At 43.6% G+C, this 22,854-nt stretch overlaps 1 protein-coding gene and 1 pseudogene across 1 annotated transcript; one reads left to right on the top strand and one right to left on the bottom strand.

Annotated features, from left to right (window-relative positions):
• On the top strand, positions 1-19,699 carry LOC109907444 (aldehyde dehydrogenase, mitochondrial). Its single transcript, XM_031787258.1, has 13 exons — positions 1-390; positions 1,078-1,182; positions 2,022-2,162; positions 8,132-8,211; positions 9,662-9,773; positions 10,419-10,547; positions 10,631-10,744; positions 10,880-10,982; positions 16,050-16,234; positions 17,025-17,189; positions 17,737-17,894; positions 18,041-18,155; positions 18,348-19,699. Exons 1-13 carry the CDS (start codon positions 274-276, stop codon positions 18,378-18,380), a joined length of 1,557 nt encoding a protein of 518 aa, XP_031643118.1. The 5' UTR covers positions 1-273; the 3' UTR covers positions 18,381-19,699.
• On the bottom strand, positions 18,858-22,279 carry LOC116356848 (taste receptor type 1 member 1-like; annotated as a pseudogene).
• Positions 22,280-22,854: the final 575 nt, after the last annotated feature.

Here is a 22,854-nt window from a genome sequence, read left to right as displayed (position 1 = left end):
AAGTATTGTAACAAAATGTGTTTTTGAGGTCTCATTTGCTATTTTTTATTTTATTTATGTAATGTTTTCCACCACTGTTTTCCTCTTTATGAAATTGAACGGTATTGATGCAGGCGCTATAGCCTACATTTCACTTTGTAAACGTAATCTAAGGAAGGCTCTACTGCGCATGCTCTTGGGGGCGGGTGACAGATGACGATCGACTTCACTGTACAATACTTTGTGAAAGCCCGCTCTCCTGGTTGACACACACGTTTGTGTTGAAGAAGCACGATGCTCCGAATTGTGTTATCCCGAACTTTGCCTCGAATCTCTGGCATTTCGAATTGTCAGTATTCTGCAGCCGCCATCCCGGTACCAAGCGCCCAGCCCGAAGTCCATTACAACAAGGTAAGCGATAAGCATTTCACAACATGTAAGTGACATGTTGAGTAGCTATTATCATTGTTGCACACGACTGAAATGATCGGTTTAGTGTATTTCTGCCATGTGCTATTCATTGCAAGGCAACTAGGCTTACGTGAGAATTGCAATATCTTTTGGACTAGATGCATTTATTTTATTTTTGCTTGACTAGCTAGCCTACTTGTTTATAACTCTTGTTGACATTAAAACGCTTGACCTGATTGAACCTTGTGAGAACGTACTTATCTGATACATTGGGTCAACTGAATTCCATATACACTAGATAATTGTTGGTATGATGGTGTTATGCAAAACTGTAATGTGGCAGACAGCCAGAAACCTTCCTGGGTTGCATTAATAAAACGTTTGCTAGAGTTGAAAGACCAGCTAGTACATAGACAGCCACAACACATAATGTACATGCATGTGTTTCTGTTAAATTGTTTTGGGGGAATTTATAAAGAGACTTCTATACCACTGCAATATTATGTCAGAGACAGTATCTTACAATACTGCACAAATAAAAACTGAAGGGACGTAATGGGATGTAACTGGACAATACAGTGTTTATACTTGCTCCCAATTTATTTTCGGTCTGTTGGATGATAGAGTTGTGATAACATCTGTAATCTAAACATAGAGCCTAATCAAATCTCCTCTGTCTCATTACAGCTGTTCATCAATAACGAGTGGCAGGATGCCGTCAGCAAGAGGTCCTTCCCCACCATCAACCCAGCCACAGGAGAGGTCATCTGTCAGGTGGCTGAGGCAGACAAGGTCAGTGGCTGGAACTGCCTTGAAACCTGGCCCTGTTCTGTCTAATTACAAGACTTACATCCTTGGTTCCTTGGAGTAATCACTGATCCAATATAATTGGATTGGTGAAAGCAGGGGTTCCACTAGCCTACATAGCTTGGACCTATGCAGTCGTAATGACTGTCTCAAGGAAGGGAGGAAGGAAGGCGGCATTTTCAAAGCATTTGAACAGGCCCCTCACTGTTTCTGTATTCAACAACACTACATCCTTGGCATGCTAAGACAACAACACTACATCCTTGGCATGCTAAGACAACAACACTACATCCTTGGCATGCTAAGACAACAACACTACATCCTTGGCATGCTAAGACAACAACACTACATCCTTGGCATGCTAAGACAACAACACTACATCCTTGGCATGCTAAGACAACAACACTACATCCTTGGCATGCTAAGACAACAACACTACATCCTTGGCATGCTAAGACAACAACAAGTTGCCTGAAGCAGAAACATGACGTGTGGTAGGAGGACGAGAGGGTGAAATAACTAGGGGAAAAGTTAACCTAAACAACAGGTGTAATTAGAGCACAATCTTGTAGGGGCCAGGTGTGTGACCATCTTTTTTGTGTTTTTACACTGTTGTAATTGAATTACTTGATAAGTAATTTTTTAAATGATGCCTGATGATCGAAGGGTTGAAACGTTGTTGTAAATTAATATCACCTACGGGCATGAGCAGCAGTGTGAGGCGTTGTCATTTCTATTTTCCATTTTTTTATTTTATTATATTATCTAATATTTATTTTCATCTCCCTCGGTTTTCCCTCTGGCCTCCTTCTCCGTCTTTCCAGGCAGATGTGGACAAGGCTGTGAAGGCTGCCAGGGAGGCCTTCCGGTTTGGGTCACCATGGCGACGCATGGACGCATCGGACCGCGGGCTGCTCCTGAGCCGGCTGGCAGACGCAATCGAGAGGGACACAGCCTACCTAGCGGTCAGTGACGCCGTCCCATTACTGCTGGTCAATGGAAATGATTAACCTGAAGTGGTGTTATGAGCGGCTAATTAGATGCACAACATTCCTGGTCTGGCACTCATGCCAAAGAAAGCAGTTGTTTGGGTTGTATTAGAGTTTACATGTGTGGCACAGTGCTTTGTCTGATGACAAATGTTACCTTCCAGTGGTGGAAACGTTTTACCCAGAAATATTATCTTCAAAAAATGTATGTTCATATAGATTTATTTGGCTTGTAAACAGCAGCACCATATTTTGCCGAGTCACTGTTAATCCTGTATTCCACAGGTTGCTGACCTAAGCAACACCCGCACTGAAGTCACATGGTAGAGATAGAGACGCAGGGTCATGGCTAGGTCACATGATCAACACTGAGAATCTGCAGTGGAAGTGGTGTAAAATAATTCCTTAGTGCTGCTCTTCCAAGACATACACAAAGCATATTTGTTGATGTTATGTTACAGGTTTTGCTTGTTTGGTGAAAGTAATAGGGGAAAGGCTATAGTGGTGAAAGGGTTTCTCTGGGCTTGTTTTGATAAAAGAATTAACGGCCTCCGCACAGGACTCTGCCCTACTTTGCTTGGTAAATGAGGCCCTGCTAAAATTGCAAGGATTGGTTCTTGGAGAGAGAAAAAAAGCTGCTTAGTGTGTGTGTGGGGGGGGGGGGGGGAGGTGTATTATAAGAGAGTAGGATTGTTAGAACAGTATTTAGGTTGGACTTGATTTACTCCTGTCAGATTGGCTTATCAGGGGTCCAAGGTCCATCAGGCCTGGAAATAGCACTGATTCTCTCCACTGAACTTGCTCCACCTACATGTTAAATATGGATATGGTGTGTATGTGAGAGGGAGTCTGTCCAGAGCCAACTCCAGTGACTCATTAGTACTTGTAAGACTGGCTAATCTGTTCAAGTATGTACAGTCCAATGTGCTCAACATGAACTGTATGTGCCTGTAAATGTTGTATATAGATACATTTTGCAGTGTGTGTTATGTTGACCACATGTACTCTTGTGTTCCCATTTGCCAAGCCAAATAAATGGTGCGTGGACAACGATAATCTTTGATTCACTCTTGACGATGAGCCAATGAATTCCCTGGGGTTTGCCTTGCTTGTGCAACGGTCTCTGTTTTTCAAAATATTGGATTCTAATGTGACCTAACTAAAGTGAGGGTTACTGGTGTTTAACTGGACTCTGAACTGATTAACACCCTGTAGCAGCAAATAGTCCCTGTAATTTGATATGACAATGTTATAGTATAACATCTGTTTGGCCCATTAGCAGCATGTTACAGAGCCTACCTCGAAATACATACTGTATGCTTCTGTGTACAACACTGATTATCCATTAGCTTTTTCTAGGAAGGTATATAGCAAACTGGCATTTTTCTTAAATTCAACATTTTTTATGGGGTAAGATCAGCTTTAACATTGCAGATGGCTTCCAGCAATGTAATTGTCTGCATGGTTTCCAATCCCCCATATAAACCAAAATATATATATATATATATATATATATATATATATACACACATTTTGTTACATTACAGACTTATTCAAAAAATTTATTTTTAAAACTGATCTCTCCAATCTACACACAGTACTCCACAATGAAAAAGCAAAAACAGATTTTTTGAAATGTTTGCAAATATATTAACAATAAAAAAATGAAATATTACATTTGCATAAGTAGTCAGACCCTTTACTCAGTACTTTGTTGAAGCACCTTCGGCAGCGATTACAGCCTCAAGTCTTTTTGTGTATGACGCTATAAGCTTGGCACACCTGTATTTGGGGAGTTTCTCCCATTCTTCCCTGCAATCATCTCAAGCTCTGTCAGGTTGGATGGGGTGCGTCACTGCACAGTTATTTTCAGGTTATTTGTTAGATTGGGTTCAAGTTCGGGCTCTGGCTTGGCCACTCAAGGAAATTCAGAGACTTGTGCCAAAGCCACTCCTGTGTTGTCTTGGCTGTGTGCTTAGGGTCGTTGTCCTGTTGGAAGGTGAACCTTCGCCCCAGTCTGAGGTCCTGAGCGCTCTGGAGCAGATTTTCATCAAGGATATCTCAAATCAAATTTATTTATATAGCCCTTCGTACATCAGCTGATATCTCAAAGTGCTGTACAGAAACCCAGCCTAAAACCCCAAACAGCAAGCAATGCAGGTGTAGAAGCACGGTGGCTAGGAAAAACTCCCTAGAAAGGCCAAAACCTAGGAAGAAACCTAGAGAGGAACCAGGCTATGTGGGGTGGCCAGTCCTCTTCTGGCTGTGCCGGGTGGAGATTATAACAGAACATGGCCAAGATGTTCAAATGTTCATAAATGACCAGCATGGTCGTATAATAATAATAAGGCAGAACAGTTGAAACTGGAGCAGCAGCACAGTCAGATGGACTGGGGACAGCAAGGAGTCATCATGTCAGGTAGTCCTGGGGCATGGTCCTAGGGCTCAGGTCCTCTGAGAGATAGAAAAAAAAAAGAGAGAATTAGAGAGAGCATATGTGGGGTGGCCAGTCCTCTTCTGGCTGTGCCGGGTGGAGATTAAAACAGAACATGGCCAAGATGTTCAAATGTTCATAAATGATCAGCATGTTCGAATAATAAGAAGGCAGAACAGTTGAAACTGGAGCACTAGCACGGCCAGGTGGACTGGGGACAGCAAGGAGTCATCATGTCAGGTAATCCTGGGGCATGGTCCTAGGGCTCAGGTCCTCCGAGAGAGAGGAGAAGAGAATTAGAGAACGCACACTTAGATTCACATAGGACACCGAATAGGACCGGAGAAGTACTCCAGATATAACAAACTGACCCTAGCCCCCTGACACAAAAACTACTGCAGCATAAATACTGGAGGCTGAGACAGGAGGGGTCAGGAGACACTCTCAGGAGATATCTCTGTACTTTGCTCTGTTCATCTTTCCCTCGATCCTGATTAGTCTCCCAGTCCCCGCTGCTGAAAAACATCCCCACAGCATGATGCTACCACCACCATGCTTCACCGTAGGGATGGTGTCAGGTTTCCTCCAGATGTGACGCTTGGCATTCAGGCCAAAGAGTTCCATCTTGGTTTCATCAGACCAGATAATGTTATTTCTAATGGTCTGAGAGTCCTTTAGGTGCCTTTTGGAGAACTCCAAGCGAGCTGTCATATGCCGACAGACAAGTTCCTTATTTTTCCCCACTTGCCTCTTCCATTTTTGCAGTAATGCTGCAATTAGTTGGTTGTAATTTTGTGTAGAGTAGACATTTCTATATATTTTTGTTAGCTGCATGTGTGACAACTCCACCAGTCCTATTTATGATATAATTTACAAAGATTATTCCTATTGTTTTTAATATATATTCAATATATTTATATATTATCAATTAGTATATTTGAGTTTAACCATAATATTATTTACTGTATTTTCTGGTGGATTCAACTGAAATTGCAACCAAGTTTCTATGGCTTGTTTGAAAAAAAAGCATTATTTTGGAGATGATTTCATTTTCAAATAACCGAAAGTGAGAGGTTCTAATCTGAATAAAGGGGAAAAGGGCCTTCTTGAACATGTGGTGAGACATTCTTACTAATCTGCTAGAGAACCAGTTCGTATTAAGTTTAACTCTTGTATGAATGTAGTCTTTAGTGAGAGGTCTAATGCTTTGATATTGAATCATTTCTACCCTTCGAATTCATTATATAAATAGGCTCTTTTAATTTTGTCTATTTTATCTTTATTTAACCAGGCAACTCAGTTAAGAACAAATTCTTATTTTCAATGACGGCCTGGGTTAACTGCCTGTTCAGGGGCAGAACGACAGATTTGTACCATGTCAGCTCGGGGGTTTGAACTTGCAACCTTCCGGTTACTAGTCCAACGCTCTAACCACTAGGCTACCCTGCCGCCCCAAGTTGAAGTCAGAAGTTTACACACACTTTGGTTGGAGTCATTAAAACTTGTTTTTTTCAACCATTCCACAAATTTCTTGTTAACAAACTATAGTTTTGGCAAGTTGGTTAGGACATCTACTTTGTGCATGACACAAGTCATTTTTCCAACAATTGTTTACAGACAGATTATTTCACTTATAATTCACTGTATCACAATTCCAGTGGGTCACACATTTATATAGACTGTGCCTTTAAACAGCTTGGAAAATTCCAGAAAATTATGTCATAGCTATAGAAGCTTCTGATAGGCTAATTGACATCATTTGAGTCAATTGGAGGTGTACCTGTGGATGTATTTCAAGTCCTACCTTCAAACTCAGTGCCTATTTGCTTGGCATCATGGGAAAATTAAAAGAAATTAGCCAAGACTTCACAGAAAAAACTGTTGACCTGCACAAGTCTGGTTCATCCTTGGGAGCAATTTCCAAACACCTGAAGGTACCACGTTCATTATGTACAAACAATAGTACACAAGTATAAACACCATGGGACCATGCAGCCGTCATACCGCTCAGGAAGGAGATGTGTTCTGTCTCCTAGAGATGAACGTACTTTGGTACAAAAGTGCAAATCAATCCCAGAACAACAGCTAATTACCTTGTGAAGATGCTGGAGGAAACAGATACAAAAGTATCTATATCCACAGTAAAACAAGGCCTATATCGACAACCTGAAAGACCACTCAGCAAGGAAGAAGCCACTGCTCCAAAACCGCCATAAAAAAAGCCAGACTACGGCTTGCAACTGCACATGGAGAAATGTCCTCTGGTCTGATGAAACAAAAATAGAACTGTTTGGCCATAATGACCATCGTTGTGTTTGGAGGAAAAGGGGGGAGGCTTGCAAGCTGAAAGAACACCATCCCAACCGTGAAGTACGGGGGTGGCAGCATCATGTTGTGGGGGTGCTTTGCTGCAGGAGGGACTGGTGCACTTCACAAAATAGATGGCATCATGAGGGCGGAAAATTATGTGGATATATTGAAGCATCTCAAGACATCAGTCAAGTCAAGTTAAAGCTTTGTCGCAAATGGGTCTTCCAAATGGACAATGACCCCAAGCATACTTCCAAAGTTGTGGCAAAATGGCTTAAGGACAACAAAGTCAAGGTATTGGAGTGGCCATCACAAAGTCCTGACCTCAATCCTATAGAAACTTTGTGGGCAGAACTAAAAAAAAGTGTGTGTGAGCAAGGAGGCCTACAAACCTAACTCAGTTACACCAGCTCTGTCAGGAGGAATGGGCCAAAATTCACCCAACTTATTGTGGGAAGCTTGTGGAAGGCTACCCGAAACATTTGACCCAAGTTAAACAATTTAAAGGCAATGCTACCAAATACTAATTGAGTGTATGTAAACTTCTGATCCACTGGGAATGTGACGAAAGAAATAAAAGCTGAAATAAATCATTCTCTCCACTATTATTCTGACATTTCACATTCTAAAAATAAAGTGGTGACCCAAACTGACCAAAGACTGAATTTGTACTTGGATTAAATATCAGGAATTGTGAAATACTGAGTTTAAATGTATTTGGCTAAGGTGTATGTAAACTTCCGACTTCAACTGACAGGTATTTTCCTCTCCGTGGTAGCACGATCTAATCTATTTTTGCAAACTTTCTGTTAAAATATATTGTAGTGAGATCATTTTTTTCTTTCGGGATATGAATACCGAGTATTTCCACATCACCATCAGACTATTTTATTGGTAAACTACACGGTAATGTAAAAGTTGTATTTTTTTAGTGATCCAATACGTAATATAGTAATTACACTTATCATCATTTGGTTTTAATTCAGAGAGGTTAGCAAAAGTATCTAGATCCTCTGAGGCTGTGAAGGGATTCTAATGGTGGTTTTAAAAGAAAACATGAATCATCAGTGTACAATGACACCTTTTTTGTTTGACAATGTTTCGTAATACAGAATACAGCCTTGCTACTATCTGTCCTCAATCAAACTACATCAGTTAGGCCATGGCGGAACTCTGACACTTTGACCTTATTTTGCCATAGGAACTAGAGACCCTGGACAATGGGAAGCCCTATGCCGTATCCTACAGCGTGGATGTGCCCATGGTGGTCAAGTGCCTCAGGTCAGTCACAGTAATATACATTGCAGTGTGTATGTGTGAGAGCAGTGAAATAAATGCATGCATTAAGTCCTTGGGGGATCAGGCTTTCAGCTCGACTGCCGGCGGCCTTTGGAATGCCCTCCCGGATCACCTGAAGGCACCACAGACTCTGGGATCCTTTAAAACATTCCTAAAAACCTTTCTCTTTAGGAAGGCTTTCGGTTGATAGCTGTGCTCCTTGGTGACCCTTGTAGTGTCAGCTGTGTTCTTTGTGTGTCAGTTGCATTCTAACGTTCTATTTTTAAAATTTTTATGCACTTTGATATTATTCTGTATAATGAAAAGCTTTACAAATGTAATACATTATTATTATTACTTTCTGCAAACCAAAATGTATAAGTTGTCATAAATCATAAGTGCCAGATGTGGCATTATGCTATATGGTTGAATGTTTGTAGGGTGAGGTAGAGACAGAATGGTGGGAAAGAGAAGGGGGGAAAGAGGGTGAGACTGACTGTGATGGGAAAGAGAGGGGGGAAAAGAGGGTGAGACTGACTGTGATGGGAAAGAGAGGGGGGAAAAGAGGGTGAGACTGACTGTGATGGGAAAAGAGGGTGAGACTGACTGTGATGGGAAAGAGAGCTGGGGAAAGAGGGTGAGACTGACTGTGATGGGAAAGAGAGGGGGGGAAAGAGGGTGAGACTGACTGTGATGGGAAAGAGAGGGGGGGAAAGAGGGTGAGACTGACTGTGATGGGAAAGAGAGGGGGGGAAAGAGGGTGAGACTGACTGTGATGGGAAAGAGAGGGGGGGAAAGAGGGTGAGACTGACTGTGATGGGAAAGAGAGGGGGGGAAAGAGGGTGAGACTGACTGTGATGGGAAAGAGAGGGGGGGAAAGAGGGTGAGACTGACTGTGATGGGAAAGAGAGGGGGGAAAAGAGGGTGAGACTGACTGTGATGGGAAAGAGAGGGGGGGAAAAGAGACTGACTGTGAATTAGTTCTTAGAAGAATGTGACTGAAGAATGTGACTGCAGACTGCCAAACCTCCCTTATTTGTATTTGATTGGCTGGCACCCAGCACCATGACCTAGACTGCTTACTGTATACTCACTGTGGATCCGATCACTATCTCAATCTACTGTCTGCTTGTTTACCTTTTAATAGATTGGAAATAGACTCATTTACAGTTTCCTTCTTTGAAAAAATAAATAACTGAATTTCCCTCTACTCTTGATATCTGAAACTAGAGTTTCTGCAGTTCTACTTCATAATAAACATTTATACATGGTAACCCTACGGAGTCTAGTGTCCTGGTATTTACTGAGTATGGAATGTAGTGAGTACGTAAAGCAGTTGAGAAATATTGACACCCCCCATATCCCTTTTGATGTATTTGAAAGGTGTAATATTTTGGAGGATTCTTGAGTCCAAGTGTTTACTGTCTGTCTGTGTGTGCATGTGTTTGCACAGGTACTATGCAGGCTGGGCAGATAAGTGGGAGGGGAAGACCATTCCCATTGATGGAGACTTCTTCTGCTACACCCGTCATGAGCCCATCGGCGTGTGTGGCCAGATCATCCCGGTGAGTGAAGGAACTGTTCAGTGGTTAGCGATGGACCTTGATGAATCTTAAACCGTTCAGGGGTTAGGAATGGACCTCCTTGATGAATCTTAAGCCGTTCAGGGGTTAGGAATGGACCTCCTTGATGAATCTTAAACTATTCAGGGGTTAGGAATGGACCTCCTTGATGAATCTTAAGCTGTTCAGGGGTTAGAGATGGACCTCCTTGATGAATCTTAAACTGTTCAGGGGTTAGGAATGGACCTCCTTGATGAATCTTAAGCTGTTCAGGGGAATGACCAGCGTTGCCATTTTGTGGCCCCTTTCCTCTTGCCTGTGAGAGCAGGTTTGTTTGCTCTGTTTGTCATGGTGAAATAGACTGGGAGTGGAGAGGAATTAAGAGCAGGCAGAGCAGTTTCAGTGAGCTGGCTTCAGTCCCACCAGTCTCATGGTGAAAGAGACTGGGAGGAGGGAGAGGGGTAATATAAGGTGACACCCTGCCTCCAAAACCTGGTAGGGCTGCAATGCTGTGTTGTGTAAATATAGTGGCAGCCTGGACTTTAATGGGTTGAGTGCATGCATGGATTTATGTCTGTGTACTTTGCACATGTTTGACATGGTCTGTCTTCACTCTACCATTCACTGTCTTCCTCTATCTTCCCTCAGTGGAACTTCCCTCTGCTGATGCAGGCATGGAAGCTGGGGCCAGCTCTGGCTACAGGCAACACTGTGGTGATGAAGGTGGCTGAGCAGACCCCCCTCACTGCCCTGTATGTGGCCAGTCTCATCAAGGAGGTTGGTACACTAATACACTCACACACACCCTCCTTACCACACTTCTTAAGCTCTCTCTCCCTCTCCTCTCTCTCTCCTCTCAGGTTGGTTTCCCTCCAGGTGTGGTGAACATCCTGCCTGGTATGGGTCCATCTGCTGGTTCTGCCATCGCCTCCCACATGGATGTGGATAAGGTGGCTTTCACAGGATCTACTGAGGTAAGACAGACCGCCCATACCTCAGGCATCTCAAAGAACTGAGTCACTGCTTTCAAAGGGCCAATGTGTTTTGGTGTATTTGTGTGTGTGTATGAGAATGAACCCTGTACTGTCTAAGCAGCTCTATGTGTCCAGGTAGGTCACCTGATCCAGCAGGCATCTGGCTCCAGCAACCTGAAGAAGGTCACTCTGGAGCTGGGAGGAAAGAGCCCCAACATAATCATGTCTGATGCCAACAGTGAGTAAGGCTCGAGGCGACTCTACTTTTGGGATGGGCATCCAGTTAGAAATATGTTAAAAATGGGAACACTTCATTTGGATAGTCAGTTACAGATCATTTAGCAATATCTTAAGCAAAGTGTGGTGTCTGTTTTTATTTATGAAGTATCAATTGCAGCAGGCATCTGCTACTTTTACCTTGGACATCTACCAGAGGAGGCTGATGGGATGAGCTATAGGAGGACGGGCTCATTGTAATGACTGGAATGGAATCAATGGAACGGTGTCAAAAATGGTTTCCATATGTTTGATACTGTTCTGTTTATTTCATTCCAGCATTACAATGAGCCCGTCCTCCTATAGTACCTCCTCTGAAATCTACTACGGCGTGTGCATGTTTGCCTGTGTGTCTTTATTTGTTTGATTGCGATTGCTGTGTCTGACTTGGCCGATATGTTTCGACTTGAGGTTCAGCAGTAAATACACCTTCGGCTTCAGGTCAAAACCTTGCTCAGCTATAATGTTTGCACTGCAGTGACAAATGCAGGATATGGCCAGAAAACATACCTTTATTTATTTATTTTTATTTGACCTTTATTTAACCAGGTAGGCAAGTTGAGAACAAGTTCTCATTTACAATTGCGACCTGGCCAAGATAAAGCAAAGCAGTTCGACAGATAAAACGACACAGAGTTACACATGGAGTAAAAACAAACATACAGTCAATAATGCAGTATAAACAAGTCTATATACAATGTGAGCAAATGAGGTGAGAAGGGAGGTAAAGGCAAAAAAGGCCATGATGGCAAAGTAAATACAATATAGCAAGTAAAATACTGGAATGGTAGTTTTGCAATGGAAGAATGTGCAAAGTAGAAATAAAAATAATGGGGTGCAAAGGAGCAAAATAAATAAATAAATTAAAATTAAATACAGTTGGGAAAGAGGTAGTTGTTTGGGCTAAATTATAGGTGGGCTATGTACAGGTGCAGTAATCTGTGAGCTGCTCTGACAGTTGGTGCTTAAAGCTAGTGAGGGAGATAAGTGTTTCCAGTTTCAGAGATTTTTGTAGTTCGTTCCAGTCATTGGCAGCAGAGAACTGGAAGGAGAGGCGGCCAAAGAAAGAATTGGTTTTGGGGGTGACTAGAGAGATATACCTGCTGGAGCGTGTGCTACAGGTGGGAGATGCTATGGTGACCAGCGAGCTGAGATAAGGGGGGACTTTACCTAGCAGGGTCTTGTAGATGACATGGAGCCAGTGGGTTTGGCGACGAGTATGAAGCGAGGGCCAGCCAACGAGAGCGTACAGGTCACAATGGTGGGTAGTATATGGGGCTTTGGTGATAAAACGGATTGCACTGTGATAGACTGCATCCAATTTGTTGAGTAGGGTATTGGAGGCTATTTTGTAAATGACATCGCCAAAGTCGAGGATTGGTAGGATGGTCAGTTTTACAAGGGTATGTTTGGCAGCATGAGTGAAGGATGCTTTGTTGCGAAATAGGAAGCCAATTCTAGATTTAACTTTGGATTGGAGATGTTTGATATGGGTCTGGAAGGAGAGTTTACAGTCTAACCAGACACCTAAGTATTTGTAGTTGTCCACGTATTCTAAGTCAGAGCCGTCCAGAGTAGTGATGTTGGACAGGCGGGTAGGTGCAGGTAGCGATCGGTTGAAGAGCATGCATTTAGTTTTACTTGTATTTAAGAGCAATTGGAGGCCACGGAAGGAGAGTTGTATGGCATTGAAGCTTGCCTGGAGGGTTGTTAACACAGTGTCCAAAGAAGGGCCGGAAGTATACAGAATGGTGTCGTCTGCGTAGAGGTGGATCAGGGACTCACCAGCAGCAAGAGCGACCTCATTGATGTATACAGAGAAGAGAGTCGGTCCAAGAATTGAACCCTGTGGCACCCCCATAGAGACTGCCAGAGGTCCGGACAGCAGACCCTCCGATTTGACACACTGAACTCTATCAGAGAAGTAGTTGGTGAACCAGGCGAGGCAATCATTTGAGAAACCAAGGCTGTCGAGTCTGCCGATGAGGATATGGTGATTGACAGAGTCGAAAGCCTTGGCCAGATCAATGAATACGGCTGCACAGTAATGTTTCTTATCGATGGCGGTTAACATATCGTTTAGGACCTTGAGCGTGGCTGAGGTGCACCCATGACCAGCTCTGAAACCAGATTGCATAGCAGAGAAGGTATGGTGAGATTCGAAATGGTCGGTAATCTGTTTGTTGACTTGGCTTTCGAAGACCTTAGAAAGGCACGGTAGGATAGATATAGGTCTGTAGCAGTTTGGGTCAAGAGTGTCCCCCCCTTTGAAGAGGGGGATGACCGCAGCTGCTTTCCAATCTTTGGGAATCTCAGACGACACGAAAGAGAGGTTGAACAGGCTAGTAATAGGGGTGGCAACAATTTCGGCAGATAATTTTAGAAAGAAAGGGTCCAGATTGTCTAGCCCGGCTGATTTGTAGGGGTCCAGATTTTGCAGCTCTTTCAGAACATCAGCTGAATGGATTTGGGAGAAGGAGAAATGGGGAAGGCTTGGGCGAGTTGCTGTTGGGGGTGCAGTGCTGTTGTCCGGGGTAGGAGTAGCCAGGTGGAAAGCATGGCCAGCCGTAGAAAAATGCTTATTGAAATTCTCAATTATGGTGGATTTATCAGTGGTGACAGTGTTTCCTATCTTCAGTGCAGTGGGCAGCTGGGAGGAGGTGTTCTTATTCTCCATGGACTTTACAGTGTCCCAGAACTTTTTTGAGTTAGTGTTGCAGGAAGCAAATTTCTGCTTGAAAAAGCTAGCCTTGGCTTTTCTAACTGCCTGTGTATAATGGTTTCTAGCTTCCCTGAACAGCTGCATATCACGGGGGCTGTTCGATGCTAATGCAGAACGCCATAGGATGTTTTTGTGTTGGTTAAGGGCAGTCAGGTCTGGGGAGAACCAAGGGCTATATCTGTTCCTGGTTCTAAATTTCTTGAATGGGGCATGTTTATTTAAGATGGTTAGGAAGGCATTTAAAAAAAATATCCAGGCATCCTCTACTGACGGGATGAGATCAATATCCTTCCACGATACCCCGGCCAGGTCGATTAGAAAGGCCTGCTCGCAGAAGTGTTTCAGGGAGCGTTTTACAGTGATGAGTGGAGGTCGTTTGACCGCTGACCCATTACGGATGCAGGCAATGAGGCAGTGATCGCTGAGATCTTGGTTGAAGACAGCAGAGGTGTATTTAGAGGGGAAGTTGGTTAGGATGATATCTATGAGGGTGCCCGTGTTTAAGGCTTTGGGGAGGTACCTGGTAGGTTCATTGATAATTTGTGTGAGATTGAGGGCATCAAGTTTAGATTGTAGGATGGCTGGGGTGTTAAGCATGTTCCAGTTTAGGTCGCCTAGCAGCACGAACTCTGAAGATAGATGGGGGGCAATCAGTTCACATATGGTGTCCAGAGCACAGCTGGGGGCAGAGGGTGGTCTATAGCAGGCGGCAACGGTGAGAGACTTGTTTTTAGAGAGGTGGATTTTTAAAAGTAGAAGTTCAAATTGTTTGGGTACAGACCTGGATAGTAGGACAGAACTCTGCAGGCTATCTTTGCAGTAGATTGCAACACCGCCCCCTTTGGCAGTTCTATCTTGTCTGAAAATGTTGTAGTTTGGAATTAAAATGTCTGAATTTTTGGTGGTCTTCCTAAGCCAGGATTCAGACACAGCTAGAACATCCGGGTTGGCAGAGTGTGCTAAAGCAGTGAATAGAACAAACTTAGGGAGGAGGCTTCTAATGTTAACATGCATGAAACCAAGGCTATTACGGTTACAGAAGTCGTCAAAAGAGAGCGCCTGGGGAATAGGAGTGGAGCTAGGCACTGCAGGGCCTGGATTCACCTCTACATCGCCAGAGGAACATAGGAGGAGTAGAATAAGGGTACGGCTAAAAGCTATGAGAATTGGTCGTCTAGGACGTCTGGAACATAGAGTAAAAGGAGGTTTCTGGGGGCGATAAAATAGCATCAAGGTATAATGTACAGACAAATGTATGGTAGGATGTGAATACAGTGGAGGTAAACCTAGGTATTGAGTGATGAAGAGAGAGATATTGTCTCTAGAAACATCGTTGAAACCAGGAGATGTCATTGCATGTGTGGGTGGTGGAACTAATAGGTTGGATAAGGTATAGTGAGCAGGACTAGAGGCTCTACAGTGAAATAAGCCAATAAACACTAACCAGAACAGCAATGGACAAGACATATTGACATTAAGGAGAGGCATGCTTAGTCGAGTGATCAAAAGGGTCCGGTGAGTGGAGAGGTTGGTTGGTGATTTAGACAGCTAGCCAGGGCATCGGTAGCAAGCTAGCATAGGATGGAGGTCTGTTGTTAGCCACCTCTTGCGTTCCGTCAGTAGATTAGTGGGGTTCCGTGTGGTAGAGGGGATTAATCCAAATCACACAACAACAACAAAAATAAAAACAATAGATATAGTTATAGAGGCCCAAGAAGAAAACATAATAATAATAATAAAAAATTGTCCGATTGTCTATTCAGATAGCAGCCGGTAAGACAGCTAACGGTTAGCAGGCCGCAGATGTGCGTTCAGGTAACGTCGCGACGGAGGAGCCAGCCGAATAACTCCTTCGGGTAGATAACGTCGGCAGTCCAGTTGTGAAGGCCCGGTGGGGCTCCGCGAAGGCAGTAAAACGGGTCCGGATAGGTGACTGCAGCCCAGGTGTGATTGATGGAACTCAGGAGTGATTGACGGAGCTTGCTAGCTCCGGAATAATTGATGTTTGCTCCGGAATCGACGAAGGCCGATAGTCACACGTACCTCAATCCAGGGATGGAAGATGTCCCTGTATTCCTAATTATCCCATTATCCGACATGGAAAATCGAAATACTGCTAGTTTTTTTAACTGCCTTTTTCATCAGCATGCTAGGCTAGCTAATGCTAAAGCAGCCCATTGGATTCCACAACTCTTCCGGCAGCTACTCACCCCAAGGCCAGGTGTCAATTTCATGGAGTCCAATGCTGCAAAACGTCAAGTGGAAACATATCGGCTATGTATGACTGTGTTCTCTCTCTTTCTGCAGTGGCGGAGGCGGTGGAACAGTCCCACTTTGCCCTGTTCTTTAACCAGGGCCAATGCTGCTGTGCCGGCTCCCGTACATACGTGCAGGACACCATCTATGATGAGTTTATGGAGCGCAGTGTGGAGCGGGCCAAGAGCAGGGTGGTGGGAGACCCCTTCAACATGAAGACTGAGCAGGGACCGCAGGTTAGAAATACTGCATGGTGCACAAACACACACCCAGACGAGTAGAGTAGGAGTTGAAGACACGCCCAGACGAGTAGAGTAGGAGTTGAGGACCAACACCCAGATGAGTAGAGTAGGAGTTGAAGATGCACACCCAGACGAGTAGAGTAGGAGTTGAAGACGCACACCCAGACGAGTAGAGTAGGAGTTGAAGACACGCCCAGACGAGTAGAGTAGGAGTTGAGGACGCACACCCAGATGAGTAGAGTAGGAGTTGAAGATGCACACCCAGACGAGTAGAGTAGGAGTTGAAGACGCACACCCAGACGAGTAGAGTAGGAGTTGAAGACGCACACCCAGACGAGTAGAGTAGGAGTTGAAGACGCACACCCAGACGAGTAGAGTAGGAGTTGAAGACGCACACTCAGACGAGTAGAGTAGGAGTTGAAGACGCACACCCAGACGAGTAGAGTAGGAGTTGAAGACGCACACCCAGACGAGGAGAGTAGGAGTTGAAGACGCACACCCAGACGAGGAGAGTAGGAGTTGAAGACGCACACCCAGACGAGTAGAGTAGGAGTTGAAGACGCACACCCAAACATAAGACACTGGATAAAAATAGAAGAGCTGCACACTCTATTGTACTGAAATAACTGTGGTACCAGCATTTCCAAATGCAGAGCCTTTATCAGAAAACAAGAACGCACTTGCATTGCATGCATATACACAAGCACATGTAGTCTGGTTTGGTTTATAGCTCTCTCCCTAACACATTAATAAGGCACCCACTGTAAAACGGTTCCCTATCTAGGTGGATGAGGAACAGTTCAAGAAGATTCTGGGCTACATCAGCAGTGGGAAGCGTGAGGGGGCCAAGCTGATGTGCGGGGGAGGGGTGGCTGCAGACCGTGGCTACTTCATCCAACCAACCATCTTTGGAGATGTCCAGGACGGCATGACCATCGCCCGTGAGGAGGTACAGCAATGCATTGTCATTATTAACAACTCACTCTTCATGAAACTGTCTGTCAAGTTTCACCATTTTGGCTCCTGGGGCTGCCTTGACAGAATCCCCCTACTGGCTATACCCATGAAAATGAAAAGCCTGTATATTTTGGTTGTCTAAAGTATATTTGTGTGGCTCATGAGCTTAGTTCATATCCTGTCATACCCCATCAGAACTTTACAATATAAGCTTGTTTTACCTCAGTGTTTGAAAACAACAAATGTAAACAAACAATGTATAGCCTCAAAACATCGTTAAACCTATACATTGGATATCACGGATGGTCAGTCCTTTCCGTCTATGTACGGTCTATGAATTTGAGTGGTTACATTTTTCCATCCCTTAGCTTTTTAGCGAAACTGTGGCGAGGAGAACACTTTTGTTTCAATTAAGTATTCTAGCTCTAAGGAAAGTAGCCAGACAAGATCATACATGTTCTCTTCAGAGAACCGATCTCTTTAGGTTAGATTCTTTAAATGAATTTCTCCTCTATAACACTGCCTTTGTCTGTGTTCAGATCTTTGGGCCGGTGATGCAGATCCTGAAGTTTAAGACTCTGGAGGAGGTGGTTGAGAGAGCCAATGACACAAAGTACGGCCTGGCAGCTGCTGTCTTCACCAAAGACATCGACAAGGCCCACTACATCTCTAGCGGACTTCGCGCCGGCACTGTCTGGTACGCTGATTTGTAGCTTTATTTTACAATATGTCCATCAAATTGTCCATTTCTTTCCGTAGTATTAAGGTCCAGAGGTTGGCTGAAGTTGACCCATTTATAATCAGCTAATTGTGTATCTGGTTTGTCCATTTCTTTCTCCTAAGGATTAACTGCTATGATGTGTTTGGAGCACAAGCCCCCTTCGGTGGCTACAAATATTCTGGTAACGGTCGTGAGCTGGGAGAGTATGGCCTGGACAACTACACTGAAGTGAAAACAGTAAGGACCCCATAACCACAATACTGTAGGAGAAAATGTTCAGGCCCCAGTGGGTCACATACGTAAATGTATGAACGCTGTTGCCACACGTTACATACGTAATAAACAGCAACATCTCACAAGCAGCTGTATGTATGTTCACAAAATGTGTTCATGTCAAAGCTTCAAAACATATTTTATTCTTTACCTCAGGTAACAATCAAGGTCCCTCAGAAAAACTCGTAAAGATGTCAGAACTCTGCCTCCAATCAAGGAAACTAACTGACCACAGGAAGGCTCTATGGAACTAAATCAGCCTTTATTTTGTTCATCACAGAGTCCTCAGTTATTCAGTTGGACTTTAATATGGTGAATCCCTGCTACAATGCAGAGTAGTTTTGTACTCTTGTAGAGTGAAAGGGTGAACTTTGAAAGGATTTTGGATAATAAATGCACTTGATACACGCTATTACTTGCTTTGAACCTGCTGTCATCTGATTGGACAAACAATTGCAAAAGTGTTTTATTAATAGGCAAACAATTAAAATGCTTTTAAGGAGGAAAACCGTATGGGATTACAAAATATAGATATAGACTGAAAAGAAACAAAACACAGTCGTGGCAGTTCTAGTGCCACACAACACAAGTCATATGTCTCAACATCTGTACATTATCTAGGTTGAAGTGTGTAACTCTGGATTACAGTTTGAAAATAGGCTACTGTATTATGCTCAGGTGTAACGATAATGATATAGCATTTAGGGAAGAAGTAACCAAACATTTAGGTAAGAGTATACCATACAGACTGCACACCACAGAGAACAGATTGACGGAGAGTGTGTGCTTTCCTTTGGTAGACAGGTGCACCGTCAGAGAGATGACCCAAGAGATGAAGAAGATAAGCAAGCTGAAAGTGATAGATTTACCCTCGTAGTTTTTGGGCAGGTCAGTTCCCATGTAGGCAAAATTAAAGCATGCAATACCCAGCAAAACGGCAAACAGTACTATCACATAAAAGATGGGGATGACTCCATATGTGCAATCCAAAATTACCTCGCTATACAATGTTATCTGATTGGGCTTGGGTCCTTCAATGGCTATCCACAAAATGCACAGAAACAGCATTATGACAGTGGTTGTGATAATAGTGATCCACTGACCACCATGCTTGACCCAGAAATCATACGCTTTGGGCAGTTTGGCGGCCATTTTGAAGATACAGACAATCTGGAAGGAGCGAACAGCAAGACAGGACAGGCAGGCCACATAGAAGACTAAACACAGAATTGCATAAGGTGCAGATGGCCTCTGGGTTTGCCGATGTAGAGGAAGACACTGGAGGAGGACATGGACAAGCAACACCACATGAAGAAGCAGAGCCTCCCACCAGCTGACTTTACCACAGGGGTGTCATGCTGTAGGGAGAGGAAGGGAAGAGAACGTCTGGGTGACAGATGTGTACAGATAACCATTTTTGTCATGTGATTCATAGGTAATAAATGGTGCCAGGTGTTCTTTCTGACGGATTGACCTGTCAAGGAAAAACTCCAGGCAAAAACAATGTTGCTCAGTACCTGTGTGGTTGATGTACTTTCCATCAGAGCAGATCTCACACTCAAAACAGCAGGTGTGGAATCCAGTTTGAACTCTTCTGGAGCCAGATTTACACTCACTAGAACACTGCAGAACTGGAGCCTGCAAGAAGTAGGAACAGCTTAAAATATCACTGTGGAAAAGACCAGCATCAGTTATCACTAATTTGAATACCACGCAGTGTTTTGATGGTGTGTAATGTATATTTGCATGCTTTTGAAGAATTTAGTACTAACCTTTGTGCCCTCAAACCAATGTATGAGAGTTTGATTAATATGGAGGCTTGGTGTGGGGTTGGTAAGGTATGAGCCAATGTCCACATTAGAACATGTTTTATTTTTGCAGTCCCAGTGTACAATGTCGTAATGAGTCGGTGGGTCCCCGTTCTCATCAAACTCTATACTTTGATTGTCCAATTTGAATTTGACCTGTTTTAGTGCCTCCGTGGCCTGGGAATGCAAGACAAAATGGTCAAATAAAAGATGGCATCAATTAATAACCATATTTTTGGTGATGTGGTTGACCATAAGGCTTCATGTTGAAGGAGATGCAGCTCACTTACCATGTAAGGATAAGCAATGATTTCTGAGTTGGCACAGTTCCCCGTCCCACACCGCAAAGCACTGTGGAGTGCATGAGCCACAGCATACACTGCAGAGTAGATGACAAAGATATATGTCGGGTCCTCTCCAATAATTGTCTGGGCACTGGTGGAGTTGCAGTCAGAGCAAATCTGACCACATCTTTTAAGTCCATGTCAGTGCATGCATTCTCATGTCTGGATTTTACTGTGTTGTTAATGAACTCATCAAATCCTCTCAGGTCCTTGTGCCTCTGTACAGTGACACCTAAGACCGTCCCTATCCTCTCAATCTGACTCTTCTTGATCAACTCTTGGTTCATGGACCATGTCTCACGAGCGATCCATATCTTCTCCTTCACTCTGAGATCTATGGCCTTTTGGATGAAAGGAATGACAAACTCCACATTGGCAAAGACTACAATAACCTGGACATTGAACATAGCTATGTTGTTGAATAGACGCCCTATTAAGGATTGGTTTTGGGGAACGGTGTCTTGGTACGCCAAACAGCTATTAGCTGGTCTAATCTTATCCTGAAAAACTGTCAAGGCATCTCTGCTGTAGTCATTGTCACCACCGATGAAAGCCACCCAGTTCCAGTTAAACTGTCGGAGTATACGGACTATAGACTCCACCTGATATTTGTCGCTGGGAATGGTTCGGAAAAAGGAGGGAAATCTGTTTTTGGAGCTCTGTTAGACACTTGATGCCCCATGAGTCACCTGTTGAAGTAAAACACAAAACGATAATGCTTTTGTGAGAACAAGGATTTTTACAGTACAGGTACATTTAAATTGCAGTGTTCTACATACCCCTTCCTGAAGAGTACAAACACAAGGCAGCTACTGTATAAATAGCACCATCATGAGGTTATATTGCAGTGTTCTACATACCCCTTCCTGAAGAGTACAAACACAAGGCAGCTACTGTATAAATAGCACCATCATGAGGTTATATTGCAGTGTTCTACATACCCCTTCCTGAAGAGTACAAACACAAGGCAGCTACTGTATAAATAGCACCATCATGAGGTTATATTGCAGTGTTCTACAGACCCCTTCCTGAAGAGTACAAACACAAGGCAGCTACTGTATAAATAGCACCATCATGAGGTTATATTGCAGTGTTCTACATACCCCTTCCTGAAGAGTACAAACACAAGGCAGCTACTGTATAAATAGCACCATCATGAGGTTATATTGCAGTGTTCTACATACCCCTTCCTGAAGAGTACAAACACAAGGCAGATACTGTATAAATAGCACCATCATGAGGTTATATTGCAGTGTTCTACAGACCCCTTCCTGAAGAGTACAAACACAAGGCAGCTACTGTATAAATAGCACCATCATGAGGTTATATTGCAGTGTTCTACAGACCCCTTCCTGAAGAGTACAAACACAAGGCAGCTACTGTATAAATAGCACCATCATGAGGTTATATTGCAGTGTTCTACAGACCCATTCCTGAAGAGTACAAACACAAGGCAGATACTGTATAAATAGCACCATCATGAGGTTATATTGCAGTGTTCTACAGACCCCTTCCTGAAGAGTACAAACACAAGGCAGCTACTGTATAAATAGCACCATCATGAGGTTATATTGCAGTGTTCTACAGACCCATTCCTGAAGAGTACAAACACAAGGCAGATACTGTATAAATAGCACCATCATGAGGTTATATTGTGCCATAAAATACTACTTACCATTGGAATCATCTCAGACATGTACAGAGGGGTGACACTGATGGTTTGGCTGCTTCCAAATGGGCCAGTGACTGAGATGACTTTAGGTCTGTAGTTTGTACCGTTCCACACGGGGATGCCTCCTCTTCCCTTTTGGGTCAGAAAGTCCAGAGCAGCCCCATAACTGAGCAAGTCAGAGCAGTAGTCAAAAATCTCATAGCCCAAGCTGACACCAGGCAACAGCAATGTGGAGTTGTTGATCTCTTCAATAGCAAACCTCATGACTTGAATCTGCTGGTAGCTTGCTGAGGAAAATGTCAACCTGGGATGTAGAAGGTTGCATGGTTTTACTGTCAACGTGTGCAACAAAAAAGTTTGACATTTACAGTATATTTTTTTCCCCCCAGTGGTGAAAGCAGACTTTTTCATCCAGGCTCAGTCGTGGTAAAGAGGAGCATGTGTCACTTTGTTTCACCAGGTGAAATGACACCATCACCACAAGAAACAACATTGTAGATTTCGAAGTAAGACTGAGTTGTTAGAGCAGAGGCTGAAATGCTCTCCATCTACCGAGGTGACTGATACCAATCATCTTTCACTATTTCACATTGTGCTACTTCCTTGTTTTTGTTCCGTGCTTCAGATACCAGGATAACTACAACCACCTTTCCATGGTCAGGCTATTATGGAAACATGTCTTGAGGTTTATGAAAATATCTGTCAGGTCTTTCACACATCCCTTTATAGAAAATAATTAGACATTTCCACCAGAGGAGGCTGGTGGGAGGAGCTATAGGAGGACGGGCGCATTAATGGATGGAATGGAATACACAGTAGCGGTGTGTGGGTAAAATCAC

This window comes from Oncorhynchus kisutch, linkage group LG2, assembly GCF_002021735.2.
Source record: "Oncorhynchus kisutch isolate 150728-3 linkage group LG2, Okis_V2, whole genome shotgun sequence".
In the NCBI taxonomy this organism is placed as follows: Eukaryota; Metazoa; Chordata; class Actinopteri; order Salmoniformes; family Salmonidae; genus Oncorhynchus; species Oncorhynchus kisutch.
This window is presented reverse-complemented; position numbering and strand designations above follow the sequence as displayed.